General features: G+C 44.1%; 1 protein-coding gene across 2 annotated transcripts in view; it reads left to right on the top strand.

The window, feature by feature from the left end:
* Positions 1 to 26,520, top strand: part of LOC128405012 (histone-arginine methyltransferase CARM1-like) — a 58,410-nt gene that overhangs the window by 26,459 nt on the left and 5,431 nt on the right. For both annotated transcript variants that reach the window (XM_053371180.1, XM_053371181.1), the window contains exons 5-11: positions 2,195 to 2,305; positions 8,981 to 9,158; positions 11,057 to 11,147; positions 19,244 to 19,325; positions 21,605 to 21,690; positions 22,354 to 22,443; positions 23,790 to 23,927. In XM_053371180.1, coding sequence (XP_053227155.1) covers positions 2,195 to 2,305; positions 8,981 to 9,158; positions 11,057 to 11,147; positions 19,244 to 19,325; positions 21,605 to 21,690; positions 22,354 to 22,443; positions 23,790 to 23,927 — 776 coding nt within the window. The remainder of the gene's footprint in view (positions 1 to 2,194; positions 2,306 to 8,980; positions 9,159 to 11,056; positions 11,148 to 19,243; positions 19,326 to 21,604; positions 21,691 to 22,353; positions 22,444 to 23,789; positions 23,928 to 26,520) is intronic.

The raw sequence follows: 26,520 nt of genomic DNA, 5'->3' as shown, positions 1-26,520 counted from the left end.
TTAGCGGCTTTAAGAAAAAGGAAACAAACTCGCAAGAACTCGCAAGACGTTTCATCTTGCGAAGCAAGCCCATAGGGAAATTCGTCTTGCGGAACGGCTCAAAAAACGGAAAACCCTTTCGTCTAGCGAGTTTTTCATCTTGCGAGGCATTCGTCTTGCGGGGCACCACTGTATCATGATCTCCTGTTTCCTATGTTCTTATATTACTTGGCTAAGAAATCGGTTTGGTTTGGTTCTTGTTTTTTGATCTTCATTATTAACTCCCACCCATATTTGCATTTTTTATTTTTAAAAGCCTGACAGTATCACAGCTGCTCTGTGGGGTTAATGGTTTCAAGCACACAAACGGATTGAAACGGGCTGTTGCAGTTTTCCGTCGGTGATATAAAAGAGAGCTCATTTGATCCTGTAGTAGGAACTGAAAATAAGATGGCCGTGTTTGCAAGTTTGAGTATCCCCTGAATCTCTGTACCTTGGTTCTCAAACTTCATCTGTTCCAGAAGTCCGTTCCAAAACCAAGGCATTCCAAAACCAAGGCACACTTTCACATAGAAAGTAATGCAAAACAAAGTAATCCGTTCCAGATTTTTAAAAACAACCCCTGAAACAGCCATTTAACATGAATTTTACTAACAAGACCATTTCCATAAAATGAAAGCAATAATCAATGTACTGTACTATAAAATATAGAAGGCAGTATTGTAGATGATAAAAATAAAAACTCATTTTTTTCTTTACCTGCACTGATGACAGTCATTGTTTGGATGGGGGGCTTTTATCCATTTCTGCAGTCACACAATCAATCAATCAATCAGTAGCTGAACTGGGTTCCACACAGTCACAAAAACAAAGTACCATAATTGAAAAACCCTCAAAAACAAAAACGCAAAATAAACAGCAGAAACAAAAGTGCCAAACTTAATCTGTTCTGGAAGTTTGTTTGACTTCCGAAATATTTGAAAACCAAGGCGTGGCTTCTGATTGGTGCAGGCGCCCCGGAAACAATAGCTGACAGCTGCGTCAGACATCCAGGTTCCAAAAAACGTTCAAAAACCGGAACACTTGCAGGCTTTCGGCGTTTGGGAACTAAGGTACCACTGTAACAAAATTGGAGTGATTATAGTTGGAGCTGCGGAAATGCAACAGGATTATTTTCATTAGACTAGACTCATTTTTATCAAAAGTACACTTTAAGACTGGCATGTGGTACATGGTTTCCACGGTAACATTAATTTTCTGGCACATGAGGAGAAATTAGTCCTTTATTGCTTTGGGTTTCTCATTTGGTCTTGAACCAACCTAATGACTCGCTTTTTAAGGCCATTAACTCAGCCCTGCTGTCAACTTTTATGAGGAACCAAACACATCCCAACCCCCCCCAAACATAGTCAGTTGTATCCCCCCCCCCATGGTAAGGCTATGTATTTCCCCAGAACAAGAGTCTTGGTGATTTACCACTTTACAAATTTTATTGCTCTTTCGTAAGGAGGTGCAAGCAATTAAGTGGGATTCTGAGATGCTGGCAGAAATTTTGCAGCAGTCACTTGAAGCTTATAATGTGGGTTTATTACATAAGTTAGATCCTGTGGGTTTATTACATAAGTTAGATCCATTTAATGACTAAAAGGTGACCAGTTTTGCTTTTAGCGGTTTTCAGAATTAAGCAATTTTCTGTTTAAATTTAATTTACCATGTTTGTATCAGAACAAGCATATATATATATATTTAATGGAAAGGTGTACTTTGATACTGTTGGGTTTTGTCGTAAAACCTGATTGTGCACATCACAACCAGAAGTACACTTCCTCTTCAAAGAAAATGGATGCTTGGCTTAAAGAAATACTATATAGTATTGTAAAAATATATACTATTATAGCTTTTTCGTGGATACCAGAAGGTTTTTCCCCAGGCTGTGGCCCATATAGCAAGGAAAGAATACCTTGGGATCCCTTCTAGAGTGGAAAATCTTCATTATGGAAAGCATTTATCTCTTGTGCCCTCCAGTATACTACTTTAAATCTTTCTTCAGGTGAACAGATCTGGCCACCCAAGCCAGTTTATCTGCTTTTCCCTGATTCTGCACCATTCAAGAATCTAATAGGCTCGGCTGAGTGTGTTTTATATTTAGTGAATGCAATAAATTTAAATCTTGGATCACAAACAGAGATTATTTCTCCCCTTCTTTTGTTTCAAGGTGATCCTAGATGTTGGCTGTGGGTCAGGAATCCTTTCGTTTTTTGCTGTGCAGGCTGGAGCGAGAAAAGTCTATGCAGTGGAAGCCAGCTCTGTGGCCAAATATGCTGAGGTGAGCACATTGGATTGGGTCCCACGGCTGAATGAGTTTGGCAGGCTTTGTTGTGTGCAAGAGAAACAAGATCTGCATCGGTGTGCTGCAAACTGAGGAGGGCCAGCAGTTTGAGTTGCTGTTGCCCATTGCTTCTGTGCAATCCTTATTACTCCTCTTTGTTTCAGGGTGGAGCCTAGACTTGCTTTCACTGCAGGACCTCTGTTACCAGGGGAGGGCAATTCTCTCCCTCCCTCAAGGTCTTTAAGCAGAGGTTAGGCAGCAGAGGTTAGGGATGCGGGTGGCGCTGTGGGTTAAACCACAGAGCCTAGGACTTGCCGATCAGAAGGTCGGTGGTTCGAATCCCCGCGACAGGGTGAGCTCCCACTGCTCAGTCCCTGCTCCTGCCAACCTAGCAGTTCGAAAGCACGTCAAAGTGCAAGTAAATAAATAGGTACCGCTCCGGCGGGAAGATAAATGGCATTTCCGTGCGCTGCTCTGGTTCGCCAGAAGTGGCTTAGTCATGCTGGCCACATGACCCGGAAGCTGTACGCCGGCTCCCTCGACCAATAAAGCAAGATGAGCGCCGCAACCCCAGAGTCGGTCATAACTGGACCTAAAGGTCAGGGGTCCCCTTTACCTTTACCTAGGCAGCCATCAGTGGCAGATCCTCCAGCTCTGGATTTCCTTCCTGGATCAAGGAGTTGGGATGGATGGTCTCGAAAGCCCCCTCCCTCCAGCTCTGATTCTGGTTCTTTAGTCCAGGACTAAAGAACTTTTTTAGTGGGATGCGGATGGCGCTGTGGTCTAAACCACTGAGCCTCTTGGGCTTGCCGATCGGAAGGTTGGCGGTCCAAATCCGCATGACGGGATGAGCTCTTGTTGCTCTTTCCCAGCTCCTGCCAACTTAGCAGTTCGAAAGCACACCAGTGCAAGTAGATAAAGAGGTACCTCTGGGGTGGGAAGGTAAATGGCATATCCATGTGCTCTGGTTTTCGTCGCGGTGTTCTGTTGCGCCAGAAGCGGTTTAGTCCTGCTGGCCACATGACCCAGAAAAGGTGTCTGCAGACAAACGCCGGCTCCCTCGGCCTGAAAGGCGAGATGGACACCGCAACCCCATAGTCGCCTTTGACTGGGCTTAACCATCCAGGGGTCCTTTACCTTTTAACTTTACCTTTTCTTTAGTCCAGGAGTCCCAGTTCTGTTTTCTGAGAGGTGCAGGGTTGGGGAACAGACAGAAGCAGCAGGGAAGAGACAAGAGGAGTTCAGAGATATTTAAAAAATAATAATTTTGTCAATTGTGTGTCTTGGCTTCTCAGTTTGTATTGTGTTATTTTATGCACTGTGACTCTCTGTTATTTTTAATGATTATAGTTTAGAAATTATTTATTGCAATTAAGAGTGAATTTCTGTTTAATTATCATTTGCTGATATTTAATTTTATTGTGTGCTATTATATTCTAATGGATTGTTGAATATTACTTCTATTTGATATAAGTTGTTTATTTAAAGCTACGTTTTTATAGTGGCATTTCTGTATTGGATCAGATTTTTATAAGGTGTGTGATCTTTGCTGCTTCTTCGGCCTATAAACTGCCTTGTGTGCGGTAATATAGAAAGGCCGTATACAGATTAAAAGTGAAATGAAAGGTAGACAGTCAGCCCATCAATCTGTAAAACAACCCATACAATAGATGCAAATCTGGAAGGGTCATGTGTCTCCCATAGCAAATGTAACTGAAATTTTACAAAGAGCTGCTTTGACAAGTCTGTTCAGTGGAAAAGTCCACTGAAGATGCAAATATTTCACTGAATTAGTCCTAGTCAACAAGAGTTGCATATGGCTCAATAATGTAAAATAAATTTATTTAGAACCTCCCATTACATGTGGGACGCGGGTGGCGCTGTGGGTTAAACCACAGAGCCTAGGATCAGAAGGTCGGTGGTTCAAATGCCTGTGACGGAGTGAGCTCCCGTTGCTCGGTCCCTGCTTCTGCCAACCTAGCAGTTCGAAAGCACATCAAAGTGCAAGTAGATAAATAGGTACCGCTCCGGCGGGAAGGTAAACGGTGTTTCCATGCGCTGCTCTGGTTCACCAGAAGTGGTTTAGTCATGCTGGCCACATGACCCGGAAGCTGTCTGCGGACAAACGCCGGCTCCCTTGGCCAATAAAGCGAGATGAGCGCCGCAACCCCAGAGTCGGTCATGACTGGACCTAATGGTCAGGGGTCCCTTTACGTTTACTTTACCCATTACATGACTATGATATTTTTGCTGTACCTGAAAACCAGTGAAAGCATTACTGTCTGAAGCACCGATATTGGAGGCTACAACCAGGCAGCTGCCTCTCCTGGTCCTTGATGGACTTAATAACATCAACCAGGAATGAGTGACATGTCCCCCAGTTGGGGGGCTCCTGGGACATCCCCAACAACTTTCTTCGGGAAACGAATGATGTCCTTATTGCCAGTTTTGTAGACCAGCCCAGTAGGGACAAATCAGTAGACTGAAAAGTTACACAAATCTGGAGTTTAGGAATGGGAAGAACTGAAATCTGCACGTAGTGGTTACTACCTTTCCCTTTTAAAAAAAAGCTATATATAGATGCCATTCAATTAAATGGCTCTGCCGCTTATCCAAAACTATGGATATCTTAATATATTGGCTGTTCCCGAAGTCATATGGACTGTAACAGAATGCAAAAATAATTTGGATTAGATTTAAAATTATGTGCTGTGTTGTCATGTCACAGACATCATTTGGTTGAACATAGAAAATTATAAATGACCAGCTGGTGTTTTCAGTTCAGTGTGCCAAGTTTTTCCCCGCACGACTCCCTAATTTAGACTTACAGTTGAAATGCTGCGATCCTAAGCTCAGTTGGAAATGTGCTCTACTGAAACAAATGGGGTGTTTTCAGACAAACGTGTTTAGGGCTGAGATTTCAGCTACTTGTATAAAGATTAAGTAAGAATTTTGTGTCAAGCTGAAGGGAGTTTATGGCGAGCACTTGAACAAACAGGACATGGGAGCAGCTATGCGTGAGGAACAGTTGTCTATGGGGAAGAGGTCAACTTGCGCTGGGGATCATTAGAAATAAAAAATTGGCCCTTGAGGAATACAGAGGCTGTTAGGAATACAGAGGAATATCTGAGGCTGTTTGGAGGCGGGGATCTATATAGGAGCCTTTATTTTCCAAAGAGGCCCAAAAACAAGAAGTGATCGTTCTTATAGATGCTAATGTCATTGTGGATGAGGGTTGAGGATGAGGGTTTCTACTGAACAAAAGGTGAAATTTGGAAACAGAAAAGGGAATTAAGTGGCTAGTTTTGTTCTGTTAAGCTGCTTTTTCACAGTAGTCGTCTTGATTTAATATATTTCATCTCCCTTCCTTCAACACATTGACCTGGTTTACGTGATTGAATCCTGTCTTAATAAGATAATGCCTGTGTACGCAAACTAAGTCCCCACCCACAGCTCCTTTGCCCTTTCCTTCCATGTGTGTGAGGAAACAAACCAGAAAGCCACAGTTAAACCACGGCTTCCTGTTGTGTGCCAATGAGGAGCTATGGCTTATGGCTTCTACACAACCCAGGATTCCTAAGCCAATTTGAAAGCCACTTTCATATCCTGGCATAGCTGGAAACTATTAACCATAGTTTTCTGGTTCACACATCGTGGGAAACTCTGGTACTTCCTAGTCACCCCCATCTGCCCCCAGATTATAGGAGCTCCCAGAAGAGAAGTCTCTGAAGATGACTTTAGGACATGGACATATTTGTTCAAGAGATGGTGCTCCTTCAGGTAGCTAATGACCACTCCGTCAGAGATTGTGCAGTGTAATGTGCTGCATCCAATCAATGCCCTTTAATAATAATAATAATAATAATAATAATTTATTATTTATACCCCGCCCTCCCCAGCCAAGGCCGGGCTCAGGGCGGCTAACAAGCAATAATAAAAACAAGTTGAATGAATACAACTTAAAAACAAAATTAAAATACAACATTAAAATATTGAAACATTAAAATATTAAAATATTAGTTGCTCTGCATTTTATTTCCATTGAATAACAGTGAAAATGATAGAGGATCATTGCTGAGGACACTCGCAATTACTTACAGAAGCTCACAATTACTTACAGAAGCTCACAAGATCAGGTAGTAGAAGCCATTCTCGGCATGGGCCAACTCCTTCAACACCAGTTGGAAAAGATTGAGATTTGTTTGTAAGTCCACTAAAATTGCCAGTTCTATACACCAGAAGTGGTCCACATTGGGCTACATTCCAAGAGAAAGAGGAGGGGAGGAGGGTCATGTAACGCCATAGTCCTTGGGTGGCCCATCTGGCAGTCATAGGATTAATGGTTCCTAGTGCATCGTCATGCCAGATAAAATAACCAATTTCTAGCTGCTTTATGAAGCACTACAAAAAGCAATATTTTCCCAGCCTCTGCATTTCAACATCTGATGAGATTTTCTAGTTTGTTTCCCTCATCCCAAGCAAATTCTTAAAAGGCTGTGGCCTTGTTTCAGCGAGTGACTCGGCTGCAATCATAATCCTTAAAATCTTGAGCCTTTTAAACTGAAATGTGTTGAATTTTGCCTGCTTAAGGTCAGGCATGTGATCAAACTGCTTCAGTGCTATTTTATTGGAGTACAGTGCTTCTCTAGCTTGTTTTGCCTGTCAGTAAAATAGATACTGCTCTGGAAATTCTGGTTAAGGGCAGGTAAGAAATAATAAGAATAAAAATAATAATAGATAGTGGTTGGTTTGTTTTTTATATTAATTAGTCACTTATTACCCCAGTCTTCTAGACAATGTACAACGTAAAATGTACAACAAAAATGGAGACACAAATAAAACAACAAATGATCAAAACAGATAAACTACGACATCAACATTGTATTTGTTTTTAGCAGCTGTGGAAGGAAACACAAAGACAAAGGTAGCTTAAGGCATTCTTCTTGTGGGCTTCTACAGATCTTCTGAATTTGCCTACTTGATACCCCCTCATATTAGGAGATTTGAGTGTTAGAAACGCAGATATATAAGCTAGGTGGCAAACGGCTCCTTCAACCAGGGTTAAAGGTAAAGGGACCCCTGACCATTAGGTCCAGTCGCGAACAACTCTGGGGTTGCGGCGCTCATCTCGCTTTATTGGCCAAGGGAGCCAGCATGCCAGCATGACTAAGCCGCTTCTGGTGAACCAGAGCAGCGCACGGAAACGCCATTTACCTTCCCGCCGGAGTGGTACCTATTTATTTACTTGCACTTTGACGTGCTTTCGAACTGCTAGGTTGGCAGGAGCAGGGACCGAGCAACGGGAGCTCACCCCGTCGCGGGGATTTGAACCGCCGACCTTCTGATCGGCAAGTCCTAGGCTCTGTGGTTTAACCCACAGCGCCGCCCGTGTCCCTCAACCAGGGTTATGGGTGCCTAAACGGAATGCTTGGTTGCCATTTTTGGACAAGATGGCTCTAAAGTCTTATTTTTCAATATGACTTTTTGGTTCCTGCAATCTGTTTGGATTGTGTAGATAAAATATAGTGGATAGAATTCTACAGGATGTGTTGCTAGTGTGTGAAAACAGTCCAGATCCAAGGATCCCCAGGCAGGCACCTCGGGGGGGGGGGGGGAGAGACGTCAGTCACCATCCTGGACACGACTAAACAATAACAACAGGGTAGTGATAAAGCGGGATATCAAATCCAAACTCCTCCTCTTCTTCTTAGGGCCCCACTCTCTTGGCCCCCCCCCCAAAAAAAATTTAAAAGGGAAAAAACTGGATGTACATTTCCAAAATATAAGATAAAAAAACAAATAAAATAAAACCTACAGACAGCAACAGTGTTTTGTTGTCATAGGCCCCGCCTACTAGCCTGCTTCCTCAAATATCCCTGGTTTTCTCCTTTCTATATACAGGGTGCTTACATTCTGCATGGACTGGTTGCATGGCAACATGGGCAAATGGCTTGAGATACCATAAATGACCATATACCATATATTCAACACAAAAAAACAGCGACATTTTGTTGTTGACAAAGGACAGCTGGACATAGAAAGGGCCCCATTACCTTCAGGAGCTGAGGGCCTCATCAAACCTCAATACAGCCCTGGGCATCTTCACTTGGTCTCCAGGATCTCATAGGCGCAAAATGCGCCTGGTGCCTGGCTAATTTCAAACGCTGGGAGAGGTATCATCAGTACACAGATGATACTAGAGCTGCTTCTCTGTTAACATTCCATTGATCATGGCATTCTGCAGGTGAGAGGCTTCTGTAGGTGCCATCATGTCTAGATGTCCTTTCTTCAGCGTCTTCCGTACTGTGGCACCTGCCTTTTGAAATTCCTCCTCTTGAATATTTGACAGGGGCCGCCTGTTGTCTTTTGGAGGCCTCCGGAAGACCTTCCTCCTTCAACTAGCCTTTTAGGTTGAGATCCTTCCTGATCCACATCTGCATTGTAATTGTTTTTATCGCCTTATCACTTGTTTGCCATCCTGAGCTCCTTTGGGTGGGATAATAATAATAATAATAATAATTTATTATTTATACCCCGCCCATCTGGCTGGGTTTCCCCAGCCACTCTGGGCTGTAAATCAAATAAAGAACTATTGAATAAATACATAGTATTTATAGATGAAAGAAGCTAATGCAGTTTGGTTGTGTGTGTTTTTATGTCTCCCCGTTACAGATTCTAGTACAAAGTAACAACCTCTCTGATAAGATCAGCGTTTTGACGGGGAAAATTGAGGAAATCTCCTTGCCTGAGAATGTCGACGTCATTGTTTCTGAGCCAATGGGTTATATGCTGTTCAACGAGAGAATGCTGGAAAGTTACCTCCACGCCAAGAAGTGGCTGAAGTCAAATGGTGAGTCTGTGTTCCGCAGGAACGAACAGGAGGAAATAAGAATTTACCAACTTGGATCAGAGTAGTGGTGATTTCGTAGGGTCTTTGGGATACAACCCCCCCCTCCCACCACTGTCAGAGCTCATGTTAGCGTCTTTCTGGCATATTTGATATTCCTGATTGCTTCTCGATTCATGCCTTATATCCTGCACAATAAGCTCAACACAATAATCCGGAGATGAGACCATGCATCACCAAGGAGTTCTGTTTCCACTTTTGTCTCCAAATACAGTCTTGGACTCCCTGCTAGAGAGAATCCCTGACTCAAGTCTGCTAAGAGACAGCTGAATTAATATTAGAAGCAAGGCTCTCACTCCGAAACTTTCAAGATGATTTCATTCTAAAACAACCTTTGTCCTGGGGAGCATCTGGACTAGGGAAATGGCAGGATGGGAAAAATTTACAGCCCATTTAAATTAAAAGGCAGGAGGGGGGATTCTCTACAGAGCACCTGTTAGAATGCTTTGTAGAGAGTGTCTGGACAATTATGTCTGGATTTTGCAAAAACAAAACTAGCATAAACTAAGAGGGAGTTGGGTGCAGCGTGGAAAAGGAAAGTCTGGCAAGATGTTTGACTTTATGCCAAGTCTTCCTCGGGATGCAGCAAATATCTCTCTTAGCCTAAATGTTCAGATTCTTTGTCCTCCTCCGGTGGTACACATTGCTGCTTTAAAAGTTAGTGTTTCTTATTGTAATAGATGTTTAGTTCTTCATCTCTGTGCTTCTGATTCAAATCCTGCTTTAGTGGCAATGCCGTTTGTACTAATGTTAAGTCTTTTTTGTTCATGATATAAATGCAATGGAGCTGCGCTCCCCTTGGTTAATGATTTCTGTTTATAAAGCATTTTAAATCTATGCACTGTGAGATTGCTATCATGAAACCATTTACTCTAAATGAATACTGAATTCAGTGACTACTTGGGAGTAAAGAGTTTTAGGATTTCAGTCTGTAATCTCTACATTCTTTACAATGGCATTGCCTTATGACAATGCAACTCCCCATCTCAAACTGTGTTTGCAGAAATGGAACAATTTTCCTCCTAGCTAAGATTGTATTATTCATTAAGTAGAAGTATAATTTCCTATACATTTCCTGCATCTCCTTCATAGGCTAGTTCATTTCTGCATTGCCAGGTGCACTGGTTTTAACCAATTCACTTATAAAAATGTATTATCCGGACTTATTTCCATAGCTGTTGGGTAGGTTAAGACCTTATTTAATGGAGGTATGGATGACTGATTCCTTGTCCTTCTCTGTTTGCAGTACAAGTCTGTAACGTGCTCATGCTTGTGTGTTTTGCATTAGATAGTCTGTGAAATGGGCATAAGGTTTGTAAAATGTTTTGCAGTCTTTTGATATCATTGATAAACACACAGCATCATTACCAGTTCCTTTATATTGTCAGCCTTGAAGTATGTTTAGTGAACATCTGAAACTGTTGATGGTTTGTTTAGTGGCAATGTATTAACAATTATACGTTGAGTCTGTAGATAGTTGTTCAGAAATATTATCCTTTTCCTCCAGCTGTAGAAGATGAATGAGGATATAATATTGCCTTTGATTTTAAGGAAGAAATTATTTAAATACCTAATCACAAATGAGTTAAAAACTGCAAGGTTTTATCACTCATGGCAGCATATTTGACTTGCCGTCTTAAGTTCTTTATTGTTGCTAATGGGCTTACTGAAATGTGATCAAGAATTAGGGCATAAATTATTATCCACTCCGGAATTATAAAGAGATAAACTGTTTGAGATGGAGAGTGGATGATGTTTACTGGATGTTTCCAACAAATGTTTAAGTAGGGCTACACAGAAGATTTGAACTTTGCTACTGTATATTATCTTTTGTTCACTAGGAATGATGTTTCCAACATTTAGTGACATTCATTTGGCTCCTTTTTCCGATGAACAGCTCTACATGGAACACTACTCCAGAGCCAATTTTTGGTAATGATTATTTCACTTTTTTCAAAAAAATAAAAAAAAAAAATAAAGGAAAGGAAAAGAAAAGAAAATGTCTTTTGCTCTGCAGCATAACAGAGGTCTCAAAATGAAACTGCTTCTTGGAATCACAATGCAGTGGTGAATTGTATCTGTCAAAAGAAACTTCCTAATTTCCTAACCCATTTCTGTTTTGTTGAACTGCAACTGTGGCGCTTACAGCTGATTCGTGTGGCCATGTTGTTTGTGCATTGATAACTGTTCTCATGTGGTGGCTTGGCACTTCGAAGCATTCGTCGTGTGGTGGCTCTTCACTTGATGGCTTTTTCATTATGAGGCAGAGGCAGGACCTGTCCAGGAAAGAGATGAGATTATTTTATGATTATGATGAGATTATCTCCGCAAATATAGCCTACAACAGGAGACACGGTACCATGCAGTCCTGCTCCAATCAGAGAGATAGATGTGATGAGAGAACTCTTTGCCCTGCATTCAAGGGGTGGCAAGAGGGGCATAGCATCAGGATGATGCAGCCGTCAATGGGCAAGGATGCTCCCATCAAGCAAAAAAGAATCTCAGAATTGGCCAAGGCAGTGTTGGGATTAGAGTTGCCATCTTGTGGTGTCCAGAATGCCTTAGGCTTCATGTTGCTTATATGTCAGTCACATGCAGCAACACTGATTCCTGAGATTGAAAAGGGTTCAGGGGCTGCGATCAGAAGGTCTTGGGGTTGTATCCTGGCTCAAATTGAGGACTGGGTGGATGTGGCCGCATCGCTAACGTAGTCACAGAACTAAGTGTGCCTTGCTCATGTTCTCATGATGACCCTTCTCTCTTACGTGGCACTGCCTTTTGGATTTGTATTAGGGAATACCTGAGAATTAAGTCAGGGTACCAATCACAACATGATCTGAGATTTGCATAGCTGTCAACTGTCCCTTATTTGGCGGGAAACTCCCTTATCCCAGCGCCATGTCCCGCTGCTGTCCCTTATTGATTATGTCCCTTAAATTTCCTGGGTTTCATGCTCGCCCGGCTCGGGAGGGAAGCAGCGGCTCAGAGTCCTCCGCCACGAGAGAGAGTGCGCGCATGAGCTGCCGCGTCTCCATCTCTCCCTTTTTCCCCTCAGGGGCGTGTCGTGAGGAGACGGGTGGCGGCGGGCGGGCAGGCAGCTCCTCTCTTGCGAGACTTCTGCCGCGCTGCTGGGGAAGCTGGAGGTGGTGGCAGCTGAGGAGGCGGGCTTAGGGAGGAGGAAGAGGAGGGGATGGGGAGTGACGCAGAGGGGCGGCGCTTCAGCGGCCGCAGCAGCGCCGCAACCGCCTCATGCCGGGCTCGTGGGCAGCATGGGCGAGAGTCTCTCTCCCTCCCCCCCCTCTCTCGGGCGGAGAAGGGCCGATGGAACTCCTCGCGCCAGGACAACGGCAGCCCTAACGTGCTGCTTAGCATACCCTCCAACCAGTGCAGCATCTTAATGTAGTGATTTCCCCCTCTGCATCCCTTTCATAACTCTATTTTTATAAATCATTTGTCCATCCATAGTTCAAATTTTTACTACAAGTTTTCTGTCAATCCTACCAATGTATGTAACTCTTTACAATAGCTTTTCAACTAAATTATAAACTTTCCCCATTCTTTATTAAAGAGGTCCTCTTCCTGGTTTCTAATTCTGCCTGTAAGCTTTGCCATCTTGACGTCGTTCATCAGTTTTGTCTGGCACTCTTCTTTGGTCGGAGTTGTAGACCCTTAGGATCTGCTAGTCCAACCCCCTGCAAAACACAGTCAGTCACAGCAAAAGCAGCATGGCTCCATCAGTGGTGGATTTCTGTATAAGCTAAGCCAAAATCCCTTATTTTGGCTGCTGATCCCTTATTTTTGAGGCTGCTGGTCCCTTATTTTCAAATCCGTAAGTTGACAGCTATGGAGATTTGACCTAATCTTTCCTCCCCTTTCCCATACCATAAGATCTAATTTAACTCTGTGTGCCATCGCACTGTACATTGCTCCTCTTTCCCAACCTATTATGTAACATGGGGGGGGGGAGGCAAGAGTTTGAGGCAACATACTATGCAGTAGCATCTTCTAAAATGTTGTTTTAAATCAGACATTACAAGGGGGCTGTAGGGAAGATGCACAGTGGCGAGAGTTTCATATCACTTGTGAAATCTAGTTACAATGCAATAGGAATATCCTCTGTGACCTCCGTATACATTGGTTGCCCAATTTCTGCTTTGCAAATTCCCATTTCTTGCACTTTTCCTTGTAATGGAAAACACAGCAGGCTAATGCAGATGGAACCAAAAGCTGCTGTAAAATGAATTGAACCACTGATTTGCTTATTATTAGATCATGCAGATTTTTCTTCCATTTCTACCTGAGGATCTGGTTGAATTGTTCAGATTTGAGTTTGCACCATCAGAAGAGAGGTTGTGATTTATGAAATGCTAATCACGGGGTTTTGAAATCCTGCTTGCATGGTGAGGAACCTATGGCCCTCCAGATATTGTTGGACCACCCCTCCTGCCAGCCCCAGCCAGCTTGGCCAATGGCCAGGGGTCATGGAAACTGTAATCCAGCAACATCTGGGAGATGCTACATGGAGACGATGATTTGTCATTCCTGCTTTGAACCATTCATTCTTAACTAATACATTGAACTGGAACTAGAATATTCTATTTTATGCAAAAAGTAAAGGTAGTCATGGGACGCGGGTGGAGCTGTGGGTTAAACCACAGAGCCTAGGACTTGCTGATCAGAAGGTCGGCGGTTCAAATCCCCATGACAGGGTGAGCTCCCGTTGCTTGGTCCCTGCTCCTGCCAACCTAGCAGTTTGAAAGCACGTCAAAATACAAGTAGATAAAAGGTACCGCTCTGGCGGGAAGGGAAACGCCGTTTCCCTGCGCTGCTCTGGTTTGCCAGAAGCGGCTTAGTCATGCTGGCCACATGACCCGGAAGCTGTACGCCGGCTCCCTCAGCCAATAAAGTGAGATGAGCGCCACAACCCCAGAGTCGGCCATGACTGGACCTAATGGTCAGGGGTCCCTTTACCTTTACCTAAAGTTAGTCATGCTGGTGCATAGAAAACAATCCAAATCCCATATTAGGACAGTATCTGTTGGGCCAACAAAAAAGAAAAAGAGCCAAGTGGGGAGAAGAGGAAAGAAGAAATACAGGTGGTCAAACACATGTTTCTCCTTCCCAAGAAGGCTTGATGCAGCAGCCTCTCACCTGCAGAGCATCTAAAAGAGCCTCATTTTGAATGTCTGTTACCTCCTCTTGGCAGACTCTGATGGGTTGCCTATCATCCTTTCCCCCCACTCTTCTTGCCGTGTGTGTGTGTGTTTTAACATGTAGCCTGATGAAGGTTTCTGGAGAACTTGAAACCTTTCACACTGTTTTGTGGCATTTTGGTTGACCTATAAAGTGCTGCTTTAATTTGGATTTGGGGATTGCATTTTATGTTCATTCAAACTGACATTTGCTTCTAGATGCATCCAAGTGGCAGACGATGACATGTGCAGGCAAGCTCCAGAGATGACTCCTGCTGTGTGCATGTTGCTTATCTTTGGTGGTCATCCCATAGTAGTGCAGACAAGCAGGGCTTCCTTGTGGAAGGAGGAAGTCATTGACACTTAGCGTTTGCATTGGCCTTGGGTACCAATTGCTGTGTTCATTGGCAGAAGAGGACACAGACCGCTGGAGGATGTGTTGTTTGTGGAATTGAACCTGCATCTGTTGGTTTCAGCACCACCATGTGGCTGCACCTTCATAGACCCAACTTAGACTTATTGATACTCAAAGCTTCTTTTTCTGCACTGGTGGGTTTGCAAAACTTGTCTTCCGTACGAGCTGTTTTTCTCCATCTTTGTCATTCTTTCTATTTCCAGTTCCTGTAATAACAAAGATAAGCTGAAATGGAATGGTGCCAGCCCACCATTTTGTCGTTTTGTGTGTGCACCGTTTCTGTGTCCCAGCAAGCCAAATAAGCAACTCAGATATTTGTTGCATACGGATAGTTCATGCTTCGTAATCCTAATGAGCAGTCTGAGGCAGAAGCACAACAGTTTCATTGTAAGCTTTGGCAGGTTAGAAGCCTCTCTGGTAGTATCAACGCATTGTGCCGTCTTGTGGCCTTTAGGTCTTCAGCTGGAGAAAATGTGAGACTTAGATTTCACAGGGTTTTTTAAAACAAGTAAAGATTTTGTAAGAAAGTGAGAGAGACTTCACCATTGGTTTTGCCTGCGTTTTGAGTATGTTCTTAACATTTATACAGTGGTACCTCAGGTTACATACGCTTCAGGTTACAGTCTCCGCTAACCCAGAAATAGTGCTTCAGGTTAAGAACTTTGCTTCAGGATAAGAACAGAAATCATGCTCCAGCAGCGCAGCAGCAGCAGGAGGCCCCATTAGCTAAAGTGGTGCTTCAGGTTAAGAACAGTTTCAGGTTAAGAACGGACCTCCGGAACGAATTAAGTACTTGACCTGAGGTACCACTGTACTGGCAGGGATGAAATCTTCTTACTCCTGCCCTTAAGGAAAGTAACTTACATTGATGTACAGTACAGTGGTACTTCTGGTTACGAACAGGATCCGTTCCAGAGGCCTGGCCGTATCCCGAAAATTTCATAACCGGAGGACTGCTTCTGCGCACGCGTGCAGCACCGCAGAGCACTTCTGTGCATGCGCGAGTGGCAAACCCACTTCCAGGGTTGCCACATTTGCAACCCGAAGATTACGTTACCCGAGGGTCCACTGTATTAGGCATTTGTAGCTACCAGAGAGTAATGAGACATGTATTTTATAAGCAAAGAAACAAAGTCAGAAAGCCCTTACTCCATTAGTTTTCAGAAAGCCAATGAAAGCCATGATACTATCTACGTGTCTCGTTATGAAGTCAGAACGAGATTTGGACAATTTGCAGGAGGGGTACCAAACTGAAACGTAGAAAATGTGGTTTTGCAGGGAAATCTTGTTTTTTTGCCGATTTTCTCCCCGAACCAGATGAACATGACAAAGGAGAATTTCCTGATGTAAATAAAGGCTCCTGAAACCTCCTTAGCTATTAATTCTGAAGTTTGGATGGCCATCTGTCATGGATGCTTTAGTTAAGATGCCTGCATCGCAGGGGGTTGGAATAGATGACCGTCGGGGTCCCTTCCAACTCTGTGGTTCTGTGATTCTAAGATTCTATGGCGTGTATCGAGTTTCACCTGATTTTAGCCATACTGCTCCATTTTGCCCGATCTGGGACAGAGCTAGATGTTGTACAAACTTTTGCTCAATCTTTCAGAAAGTGGTGCCACTGCAACACCACGTGGTGAATTTGCACTCCTGGTGATCTCCACAGCAACATTTGTTTACCCCAATAGGGGTTTTGTTTTTTATTTTTTAAATCCCAGGTATGTTATAATTTCTTATCCATTGAAGACAATAGAGATCAGATTCAATCAGATTTGAGTTAAATATTTCTCCAGACGTCACAGGGCTGTGCAGTGATGACTCCTGTCACTTGGCGCCTCTGTATATTCTGCTCTTTTGCACTGAGTAGTGACTGTAAATGTCCAAGGCATCAGCTTTTCAATCCCACGAGTGGTCAGTTCTGTTTTTAAGACAAGAATGTTGTCTTAGATGTGTTCTAAGAGCTGCTTTCCTTTCCTTTCTGGATATAATTTCTGTGTTGGGAAAAGCAGGGACATCCTTCATGCGCTGTCTGGTAGAATGCCTGGCATGTGTTTGACTTGCGTCTTGAAGTATGTTTGACAGGGTGTTTGCTGCTTGACTGTGGAAAAGCGGCCAAGGCCAGCCGGAGTGGGGAACCTTTTGCCCTTTCCTTTGCCCCTGAAAGTCCGTCAGGGACCAGCGACCAAGTGTTTGCCAGCCCTGCAGGATGATGCTACCATGTGCTTCTGCTGTCTTTCACGCAGCATCTCTCTCTCTGCCACCACATCACTTCAGGCCTCGCGACACAAAGGCAAGAATGGCGGGTTCTCCAAACCAGGCTTAGGCTGTGTTTTTCCCTTTTTTGTATTTTGGATTCTTATAGCACAACCAGCTCCCTTTAAATCCTTCTTAGCTGTGTGATGTACATCAGTAGCTATTATTATTATTATTATTAGTTCAATCTACAGTGGTACCTCGGGTTACATACGCTTCAGGTTACATACGCTTCAGGTTACAGACTCCGCTAACCCAGAAATAGTGCTTCAGGTTAAGAACTTTGCTTCAGGATAAGAACAGAAATCTTGCTCTGGCGGTGCGGCGGCAGCAGGAGGCCCCATTAGCTGAAGTGGTGCTTCAGGTTAAGAACAGTTTCAGGTTAAGAACGGACCTCCTGAATGAATTACATACTTCACCCGAGGTACCACTGTATATACTGCCCTTTAACCAAGCATCCCAGAGTGGTGTACAACATTAAAAAACATAATTTACATGGCATAACAACAACAATAACAACAACAGAACAATCACAGAAAATGTCATGATCACAATCCTTCCACATTTAAAATGACACAGACTGTTTAATAGCCAAAGGCCTGGGTAAAGAGGATTTTTCCACGTGGCACCTAAAGACATGGCGAGAGCATTCCACAAACAGGGAGCCACCACAGAAAAGGTCTGTTCTTGGGTTGCCGTCCTCTCAGGGAGGGGGGGACACTGAGAAGGGTCTCTGGTGAAAAGCGCCGGGTCTGGGTCGCTTTGCATGCAGTTGATCAGCAACCAGCAGCACAAACACCTTGCCCCAAAAGGGAGTTTGGCAATGGTTGGTAGTTGCATAGATTCTCAGAATACTGTCTAGGGGGTGTTTCTTAAGGAGCGGTCTTATCGCTACCCCCTTCAAACAGATAGGAAGCTCCCCCTCTTGTAAAAGGGCATTGACCACTGTTAGGGTTCCAAGGGGTTGCTCGAGAGCAAGCAGGCAAATGCCTCCCTGCTCAGCTGTGATGCCTTGCTTTTGATGCCAAAATAAACTTTATCTGTCCAGAGCGCCATTCTCCCGTGGCTGGCTCATTCACTGGCAGAATCTGAGAGTGGGCGGTCCTTAAACCTTCCCCAGCAGAGTAGTTTCTTGACACCCAGTCTGCACTTCCCCTCTCGGCGCGGAAGCCTACTGCGCAGGGAGGGCGTGGGTAACGGAGGACCTCTCTCCTCCCCGCTTTGCCCAGGCAAGGTGTCCTGGCATCACCTTGCCTCCTCCGAGCCCTGAAGCTCCTCTCCACTGGAGGTGTGGTTACTCTCCTCCGCTGAGGAGGTGCTGCTTCCCACGATCTTTGGGGGCTCTCTGTAACCCAGCCGGCTTTCCCCCTCTCGCCCCTGAGCCGATGGCAGTTCCCTGACAACCACCTCCTTTGCCCAGGCAGCTGTCGTCTCTCTGCTGAATTTTATCAGCCAAGAGGGGCAAGGGTCCATTGCGTCACCTCCCAAGACCCCTGGCTTAACCCGTCTTCCATTGCCCGGCAGCCTTTCAGTCAGGGCTCCAATTTCGGAGCTCCCGGGCACTTCTTTAAATCAGAGTTTGCTTTGAAACATGAGCTTTACATCTGGATGACACTTGTGCCTGAGAAAAGTGCATTTGCTGTTGTGTTGCTTAAGGCTGATGAATGCACGTAAATTTCAAGTTCTTCCTCTCGGTCGTCAGTTCCTGGCTGAAGTTAGTTGGGCCTCAAAAACTGGTCCCTCTCAGGGCCTTGGGAAATAGTTGTATGATAGCGACAATGGGGGGGAGTTCTGTGGTTTGTTGGGTTTCTTCAGCTATGTGTGGTGCCCTCACGTGGGGCATTAGTTTTTCAAAGACTTCCAGTACATTGAAACTTGAAAGAGGCGCCAACGGAGGGCTCTTCCTTGGGAGAATTAAGCAGCAATCTCTCACCGTTGTTTGCTGAGCTCATTAATCCAGTACACAATGAATAACCCACACGCTGCATGCTATTTGAAGAGGTTAGCTGAATGGAAAGACAGTATCTTTGCATATCAAAAAATAGGCTTTGATCAGGCTTCGTAGGTGGTTTGAAGAATGTGCATGGATCTGTGGCTGTTACATGCAGCTTATAGAGATTTCTTTGTACAATTTTCTTTTCTTTTCTTTACAACTGCATTATTTCTTCTAGGTACCAGCAGTGTTTTTATGGAGTCAATCTGTCCAGTCTCCGCAATGCAGCTGTAGATGAATACTTTAGGCAACCTATTGTAGTAAGTCATTTTTTATTTTCTCGCTTTTTCCTTTGCCTTCCTCCTCCACCTTCAGGAGCTCAGGGGCTGGGGGGGTCCCTAAGTTGCAGAACTGCCTCCCCATGGAGGTGCATCCGGCCCCTTCATTACGTAGCATCTGGTGAATGTGGAACGGACACCTCTTCGCCCGGGCTTTTGACGCTACGGGCGTATATTTGTAGAACCCACCTTACTTCTGTAATTGTAAATTGTTTTAAACTGTTTGTGTGTTGTAATGTTGTATTTTACTCTGCCCTGGGACCTGGGGTGACACGTGGGTTAATGTCAATAATTAATAATAATAATAATAATTTTATACATACATACATACATACATACATACCCTGCCCATCTGGCTGGGTTTCCCCAGCCACTCTGGGTGGTTTCCAACAGGAGATTAAAAATACATTAAAACATCAGTCATTAAAAGCTTCCCTAAACAGGGCTGCCTTCAGATGTCTGGTGGTAGTTGTTCTCTTTGACATCTGATGGGAGGGCGTTCCACAAGGCAGGTGCCACCACTGAAGAGGCCCTCTGCCTGGTTCCCTGCAACCTCACTTCTCGCAATGAGGGAACCACCAGAAGGCCCTCGGTGCTGGACCTCAGTGTCCGGGCAGAATGATGGGGGTGGAGACGCTCCTTCAGGTCTACTGGGCCGAGGCCATTTAGGGCTTTCAAGGTCAGCACCAACACTTTGAATGGTGCTTGGAAATGTACTGGGAGCCAATGAAGGTCTTTCAAGAGTCAAGGAGCTGTCAGGTGAGCCCAGGTTGACCACAGGGCAAGAAAGACTGTGAGGCACGGAAGGCGATTAGCTTTTTCTTAACAGAAAAACCAGTACAGCAGAGTTACTTAGGCTCAACTCGTTCAGCTTGAGGTATGGCTGAAATGGACCACTACTCCCCTCCCCTTCCAGTCGATCTTACTCCAGATCCATCCCCAGCAGACAAAGGCTGCGTTGAAGGGCGAGCTGCTCCTCTGGGCTTGTCTTGCCTGGACCGGTGCATAACCGTGAGCAGGTTTTGTGGGTTGGTTGTAAGTACAAGGAAGGAAACTTAAATTCACGGCTTCCCAGCTTTAACTGGGCAGCCAGTGGGGTGCCTTCCTGTGTTGCTGGACTCCACTCCCATCAGCCCCAGTCAGCAGAACCAGGAGTCAGGGATGATGGGAGCCCCAACAACAGCTGGAGGGCACCATGTTGGCTCTCCCTGACAGAATCAGTACTGCAGTACTCAGTGCTTTTTTCCCTTTAAAAAGTTTAGAGGTACTCTCATTTTGACTCAAGAAAATCACCATTTTATAGTTCAAATCAGGGGAAATAAATACAGTAAATGGACAAAAGTACAAAGATTCACAAAATGTTTAGGGGCTTCCCCCCAGAAAAAAACCACTGGATTTACTAAAACATTAACTGGGGGTACCGTATTTTTCGTTCTATAGGACGCACTTTTTCCCCTTCAAAAAATGAAGGGGAAATGTGTGTGCGTCCTATGGAGCGAAGACGCCATAGCCCCATGACCCTCTCCTGGCTGGAGAGGTGATACGCGGAGAGCCTCTATAGCCGCGCGTCACCTCTCCAGCCGGGAGAGCGCGCGCGGGGCTAAAGAAGCCATAGCCCCGCAACCCACAACGGCTGGAGAGGTGACGCGCGACTATGGCAGCAGCCTCTCCGCTGCGCCTTTCCGCTGCTCCCTGACCTGCTCTTTGGGGCTGTTGGTGGGCTTCCCCCCGCCAGCCCCAAAGAGCAGGTTGAAAGGAACCTGAAGCCTGGAGAGCGAGAGGGGTCGGTGTGCACCGACCCCTCTCGCTCTCCAGGCTTCCAAGGTAGCCGCCTGAACGCACCTTAAATGGCACCTTGTTTTAGAGCGGGAAAACAAGAGGGGGAAAATTCTCCCCCTCTCTGCGCAGCACCTCCTGCCACTTCACTGAAGGGGCGCTGGGCAGAGAGGGGGAGAATTTTTTTCCCTTGTTCTCCCCTTCTAAAACAAGGTGCATCCTATTGTCCGGTGCATCCTATGGTGCGAAAAATATGAAGGTCAGAAATGCCCCTTGATATAGAAATCCCTCAGGGTTCCAGATATAAGCAATGTGTATGTGGTGCATATTTCTTTTAACAGAGAGAGGAACAACTAAAATAGCATATCAAAGGGACCTAGAGAAGGTATATTACTGTGGGAGGAGGAATTTTCTGTTTTGTAAGCCTGCAGCACTAGAGGAGAGCAGGGGTCTGATTCTCTCTTTTTCTCCTCTTCAACCCTCAGGATACATTTGACATAAGAATTTTAATGGCCCGGACAGTGAAGTACACCGTCAATTTTACAGATGCAGAAGAGGAAGATTTGCATAGGTAAGTGTCTGGAAAGAGTCCTGCTTTTCCATGTCAAATAATTGTTTCTTTCTACACTTTTCCGCTTACGAGCAAGTGAGGGACTTCACAGCGTGTGTGTGGATCCCATTCAGGGTATTTTAAGCCTCTAATCCTTAATGGCATTTTAGCCTTGCAAATTGCTGCAGTCGACTTAAGCACAGTATTTAGGATAAAATATAACTTGGTGTGAAGTTTTTGTTGTTTTAAGAGTAATGACATCTGTCAAGATAATCCTAGTAAATAAAATGAAATACAGTCATACCTCGGGTTGCAGACACTTCAGGTTGCGTGTTTTTGGGTTACTTCCGGGTTTCGGCGCTCGCGCATGCGCAAAAGCATTAAATTGCGCTATGCGCATGTGCAGAAGCCCCGAATCGCGACCTGCGCAGACATGGCGCTGTGGCTTGCGAACTTGCCTCCCGCATGAATCACGTTCGCAACCCAAGCATCCACTGTACAAGGTATAATAATTAAGTACATAGGTAGATTTTGTTTAATGAATTATCTTGGATAAAAATCCATTTGACTTTATTTTTGGTAAATGTGTTGTGCTTAGCGGACCAGTGTCTTAATGAATGGTGATATTTGTAATTTTTAACCATGGATTTCAAATGCCACACTGGCAACTTTCTTCTTCTACAGAGTGGAAATCCCCTTTGTTTTCCAAATGATGCAGTCTGGGCTAATCCATGGTTTGGCCTTCTGGTTTGATGTGGCATTTGTCGGCTCACTGTACGTATTCTTCTTCCTCGCTCCCAAAAGTTACCTTGGAACTTCACTTTAAAGGGAAATGACCCTTTTAATTTGGCCAAATTCAGAACCTTGTTCATGTTCTTCTCTTGCCTGTTACATGGAGGAACAAGTTGATTTTATACATCTTTGTTGTAGAGATAGTCAGATTCTCATGAAGGGATCTCACCGTGTTATTTTTGCAGGAGGGTCCATCTGGAGAAAACAGACTTTGCATGAAAAAGCCACTCATGTGTTGGGTTTTTGTCACTTGAATGTGTGAACGTGATGTGGTAACTCATCATAGGTAAAGGGACCCCTGCCCATTAGGTCCAGTCGTGGCAGACTCTGGGGTTGTGGCGCTCATCTTGCTTTATTGGCCGAGGGAGCCGGCATACAGCTTCCGGGTCATGTGGCCAGCATGACTAAGCCGCTTCTGGCAAACCAGAGCAGTGCACAGAAACACTGTTTACCTTCCCGCCAGAGCGGTACCTATTTATCTACTTGCACTTTGACGTGCTTTCGAATTGCTAGGTTGGCAGGAGCAGGGACCGAGCAACGGAAGCTCACCCCATCACGGGGATTCGAACTGCCGACCTTCTGATTGGCAAGTCCTAGGCTCGCGTCCCATAACTCATCATATAGCACCTCAAAAACAAACCAGTAATAAAAGGGCATCTCCAGCTTCACCACACAGATGAACAGCCTGGGTGATGGTTTTTTCAACCCTGCCAATATCATGTAGTCAGAACTGCAATGCATAAGACTGGCCTTTAATTGGTGTGGCCACCAATTAAAATAATTTAAAAATGTGTCAAAAATGGGGGGGGGGTTCAGTTTAAATTAAAACAGCAGAAGCAGTAAAACACATGAACCTCCTAGGGGCTGAATAAAACCAGATTCAGCTGAAGTTTGCAGAAGCCTGGGGGAATAAAATTGGCTTGAATCCTTAAACTTTTTGCTTTGTGCACAGAAGAGAGTTGTGCTCCTAAAAGGGTTTTTTCCAAAGCCTTCTCTGAGTGCATCTCTCCATCCATGAAGAGAAGCTGCTGTGTTCATGGACCAAGAATTTGGGATGTGAGCACCTTTGTCTTGGTCTTCTCAGAAGCTGTTTTGCAGATGTACTAGGTCTGCCTTCTTGATGCAAATTTAATAAATGAGTAAAATACCTATGGCCTTTTAAATGGGCTTGTGGGAGGTGGGGGGATTGGTTTATTTCTGTTTCTGTTTTATTATGTACTTCGTGTTCTCATTTTGTGCTTTCGTGTTGCAAACGGCCCTGTGATCTTCAGATAGAAATTCAATGCATAAATAAATGTTTGCATATTTACTGGATTTCTTCTTTCAAGGGTGACTGTTTGGCTCTCAACTGCCCCCACGGAGCCTCTGACTCACTGGTATCAAGTCCGCTGCCTTCTCCAAACTCCTCTCTTTGCCAAAGAAGGGGAAACTCTTTCAGGGAAAGTCCTGTTCGTGGCAAATAAACGGTAAGTAGCAAAGCACAGGCAAATCGCTTTGCTGGTGAAAGAGTTTCCGAAGCGCTATGTGGGAGAAGATTACTGAAAATTAATTATGTGAAACATCTGCAGATTTGTGTTACTGAACAGAATCCGCAATAGAAAATATGCTTTGCATCTCAAACCACAGTGCCAAAAATCCATTTGTGTGTTCAAGTATCACAAAGACAACATAAAAAAATGGTCAGTCTTAGCAGTTGTGCCAAGTGAATTTCCTTCAGAGATCTGATGTTTTGCTGCTATTAGCAATGTACTTGCTCCTAAATTTAGCACAGCAATATTGATTTGTGCTGTAGGGAATATAATGAGCAAGAGCAAGATTTCCTTTTCTTTGAAGCAGCTTCAATGTAATGATTTTAAATAGGCAATAAACACTCATCAGAGTAACATACACATCTGCCCAGTCTCAGTCCTGCTGTACAAAGAGGTGAATGTATATGAAATGCTCTGTGACCTCCTATTTTTCAGCCGATGATAAATCCTTGGTGGCTTTTAGCATGTGTTGTTGGTACTTGAGAGCCGGATTAAAGCAGGGAGGTCAATTTCTGATCCCTGTTTTAAGACTGCTCTGTTTACAGGTCACCGGCCTAAACATGTGTACTAGGTGGATGTTGGAAAAGAGGATTCTCGGGGTTCCTGTGGTATTTCCTCTGCAGAATGACACACATGGGCAAAATTTAACTGTCTAGAAATGAGATGAGAAGCTGGAGTTAATGTAGATTAAAAGAGAGGGGGCAGGGGAATCTTAGAGCAATCAGCATGCCTCCCTCTCAGCTTGAGTGTCCTCTGTCGGAAGTCCTTGAGTCAGGAGTTCTTTCTATATTCCTTTTTTATATACAGTGGTACCTCAGGTTACATGCGCTTCAGGTTACACACTCCGCTAACCCAGAAATAGTGCTTCAGGTTAAGAACTTTGCTTCAGGATGAGAACAGAAATCGGGCTCCGGCGGCGCGGCAGCAGGAGGCCCCATTAGCTAAAGTGGTGCTTCAGGTTAAGAACAGTTTAAGGTTAAGAACGGACCTCCGGAATGAATTAAGTACTGAACCCGAGGTACCACTGTATATAATTTTTATTAGTTTTTTAACACATCATTTACAACAATTATTAAACATACTTTTATATCTTATACAATTTTTTTTACTTCCATCAATTACATCTGAAAATTTTCCAATCTTTTTACTTAATTTACATTTCTTACTTTCACTATTACATTTAAATCACATAACTAATATCTCTTTTCTTTCTCTTCTTTGCAATATTTCATATATTTCTCCTTACAAAACTTCTTGTAGTCCTACTAGCATAATTTGTTGATTACAGTTGCTCTTCAAATAATTCATATGCTTCTTCCAATCTTCTGTAAATCTCTGGTCCCGCAGATTTTGAATCCTTCCTGTCATTTTGTCCAATTCTGCATAGTCCATTGATTTTGTCTGCCATTCTTCTTTTGTCAGTGTTTCTTCTTGCTTCCATTTCTGGGCCAACAATACTCTTGCCGCTGTTGTTGCATATAAAAACAATTTAACATCCTCTCTATTAATATCCTCATTTATAATACCAAGTAAAAATGCTTCTGGTTTTTTAAAAAAATGTATATTTCAACATCTTTTTCATCTCATTATATATCATTTCCCAGATTATTTTTTTACTTTCTTATTCCATCCAACTATTCTTTACAGTCTGCAGGTACTTTAATTATTCCTCATGGGATAATTTTGGTTACTTCCTGTCACCTTCAACATGGCAAAGTCACCAGGAAGAAGCTTGGCCAATTGGGCTGTGGCGGAAAAGGTGTCCTCTGCCCAGTCACTGAATTACCTGCAGAAATGCACTGCACATAACAACATTCACCTGCTGGGTCTTGTTTAAGACTGAATAGTCAAATTTAATATTTTTTGTTAGAATCATAGAATTGCAGAGTTGGAAGTGACTACAAGGGTCATCTAGTTTAACCCCCTGTGATGCAGGAATCTGAGCTGAAGCATCCATGACAGAGGGCCACCCAACCTCTGTTTAAAGGCCTCCAAGGAAGGAAGTCTCTTCCACTGCCAAACAGCTCTTACTGTTAGAAAGTTCTTCTTGCTGTTGAGTCTGAGTCTTCTTTCTTGTACAACTTGAAGCTATTGGTTTGAGTCCCACCCTCCAGAGCAGGAGGAAACAAGCTTGTTCCGTCTTCCATGTGACATCCCTTGAGATATCTCCTCATTTCCAGGCTTATTGTTGTTGTTTAGTCGTTTAGTCGTGTCTGACTCTTTGTGACCCCATGAACCAGAGCACATCAGGCACTTCTGTCTTCTACTGCCTCCCGCAGTTTGGTCAAACTCATGTTCGTAGCTTCGAGAACACTATCCAACCATCTCGTCCTCTGTCGTCCCCTTCTCCTTGTGCCCTCCATCTTTCCCAACATCAGGGTCTTTTCCAGGGAGTCTTCTCTTCTCATGAAGTGGCCAAAGTATTGGAGCCTCAGCTTCAGGATCTGTCCTTCCAGTGAGCACTCAGGGCTGATTTCCTTAAGAATGGAGAGGTTTGATCTTCTTGCAGTCCATGGGACTCTCAAGAGTC

This window comes from Podarcis raffonei, chromosome 17 (genome assembly GCF_027172205.1).
Source record: "Podarcis raffonei isolate rPodRaf1 chromosome 17, rPodRaf1.pri, whole genome shotgun sequence".
NCBI lineage: Eukaryota > Metazoa > Chordata > Lepidosauria > Squamata > Lacertidae > Podarcis > Podarcis raffonei.
Note: the sequence above shows the minus strand (reverse complement) of the source record. Positions and strands in the feature narration are given on the sequence as shown.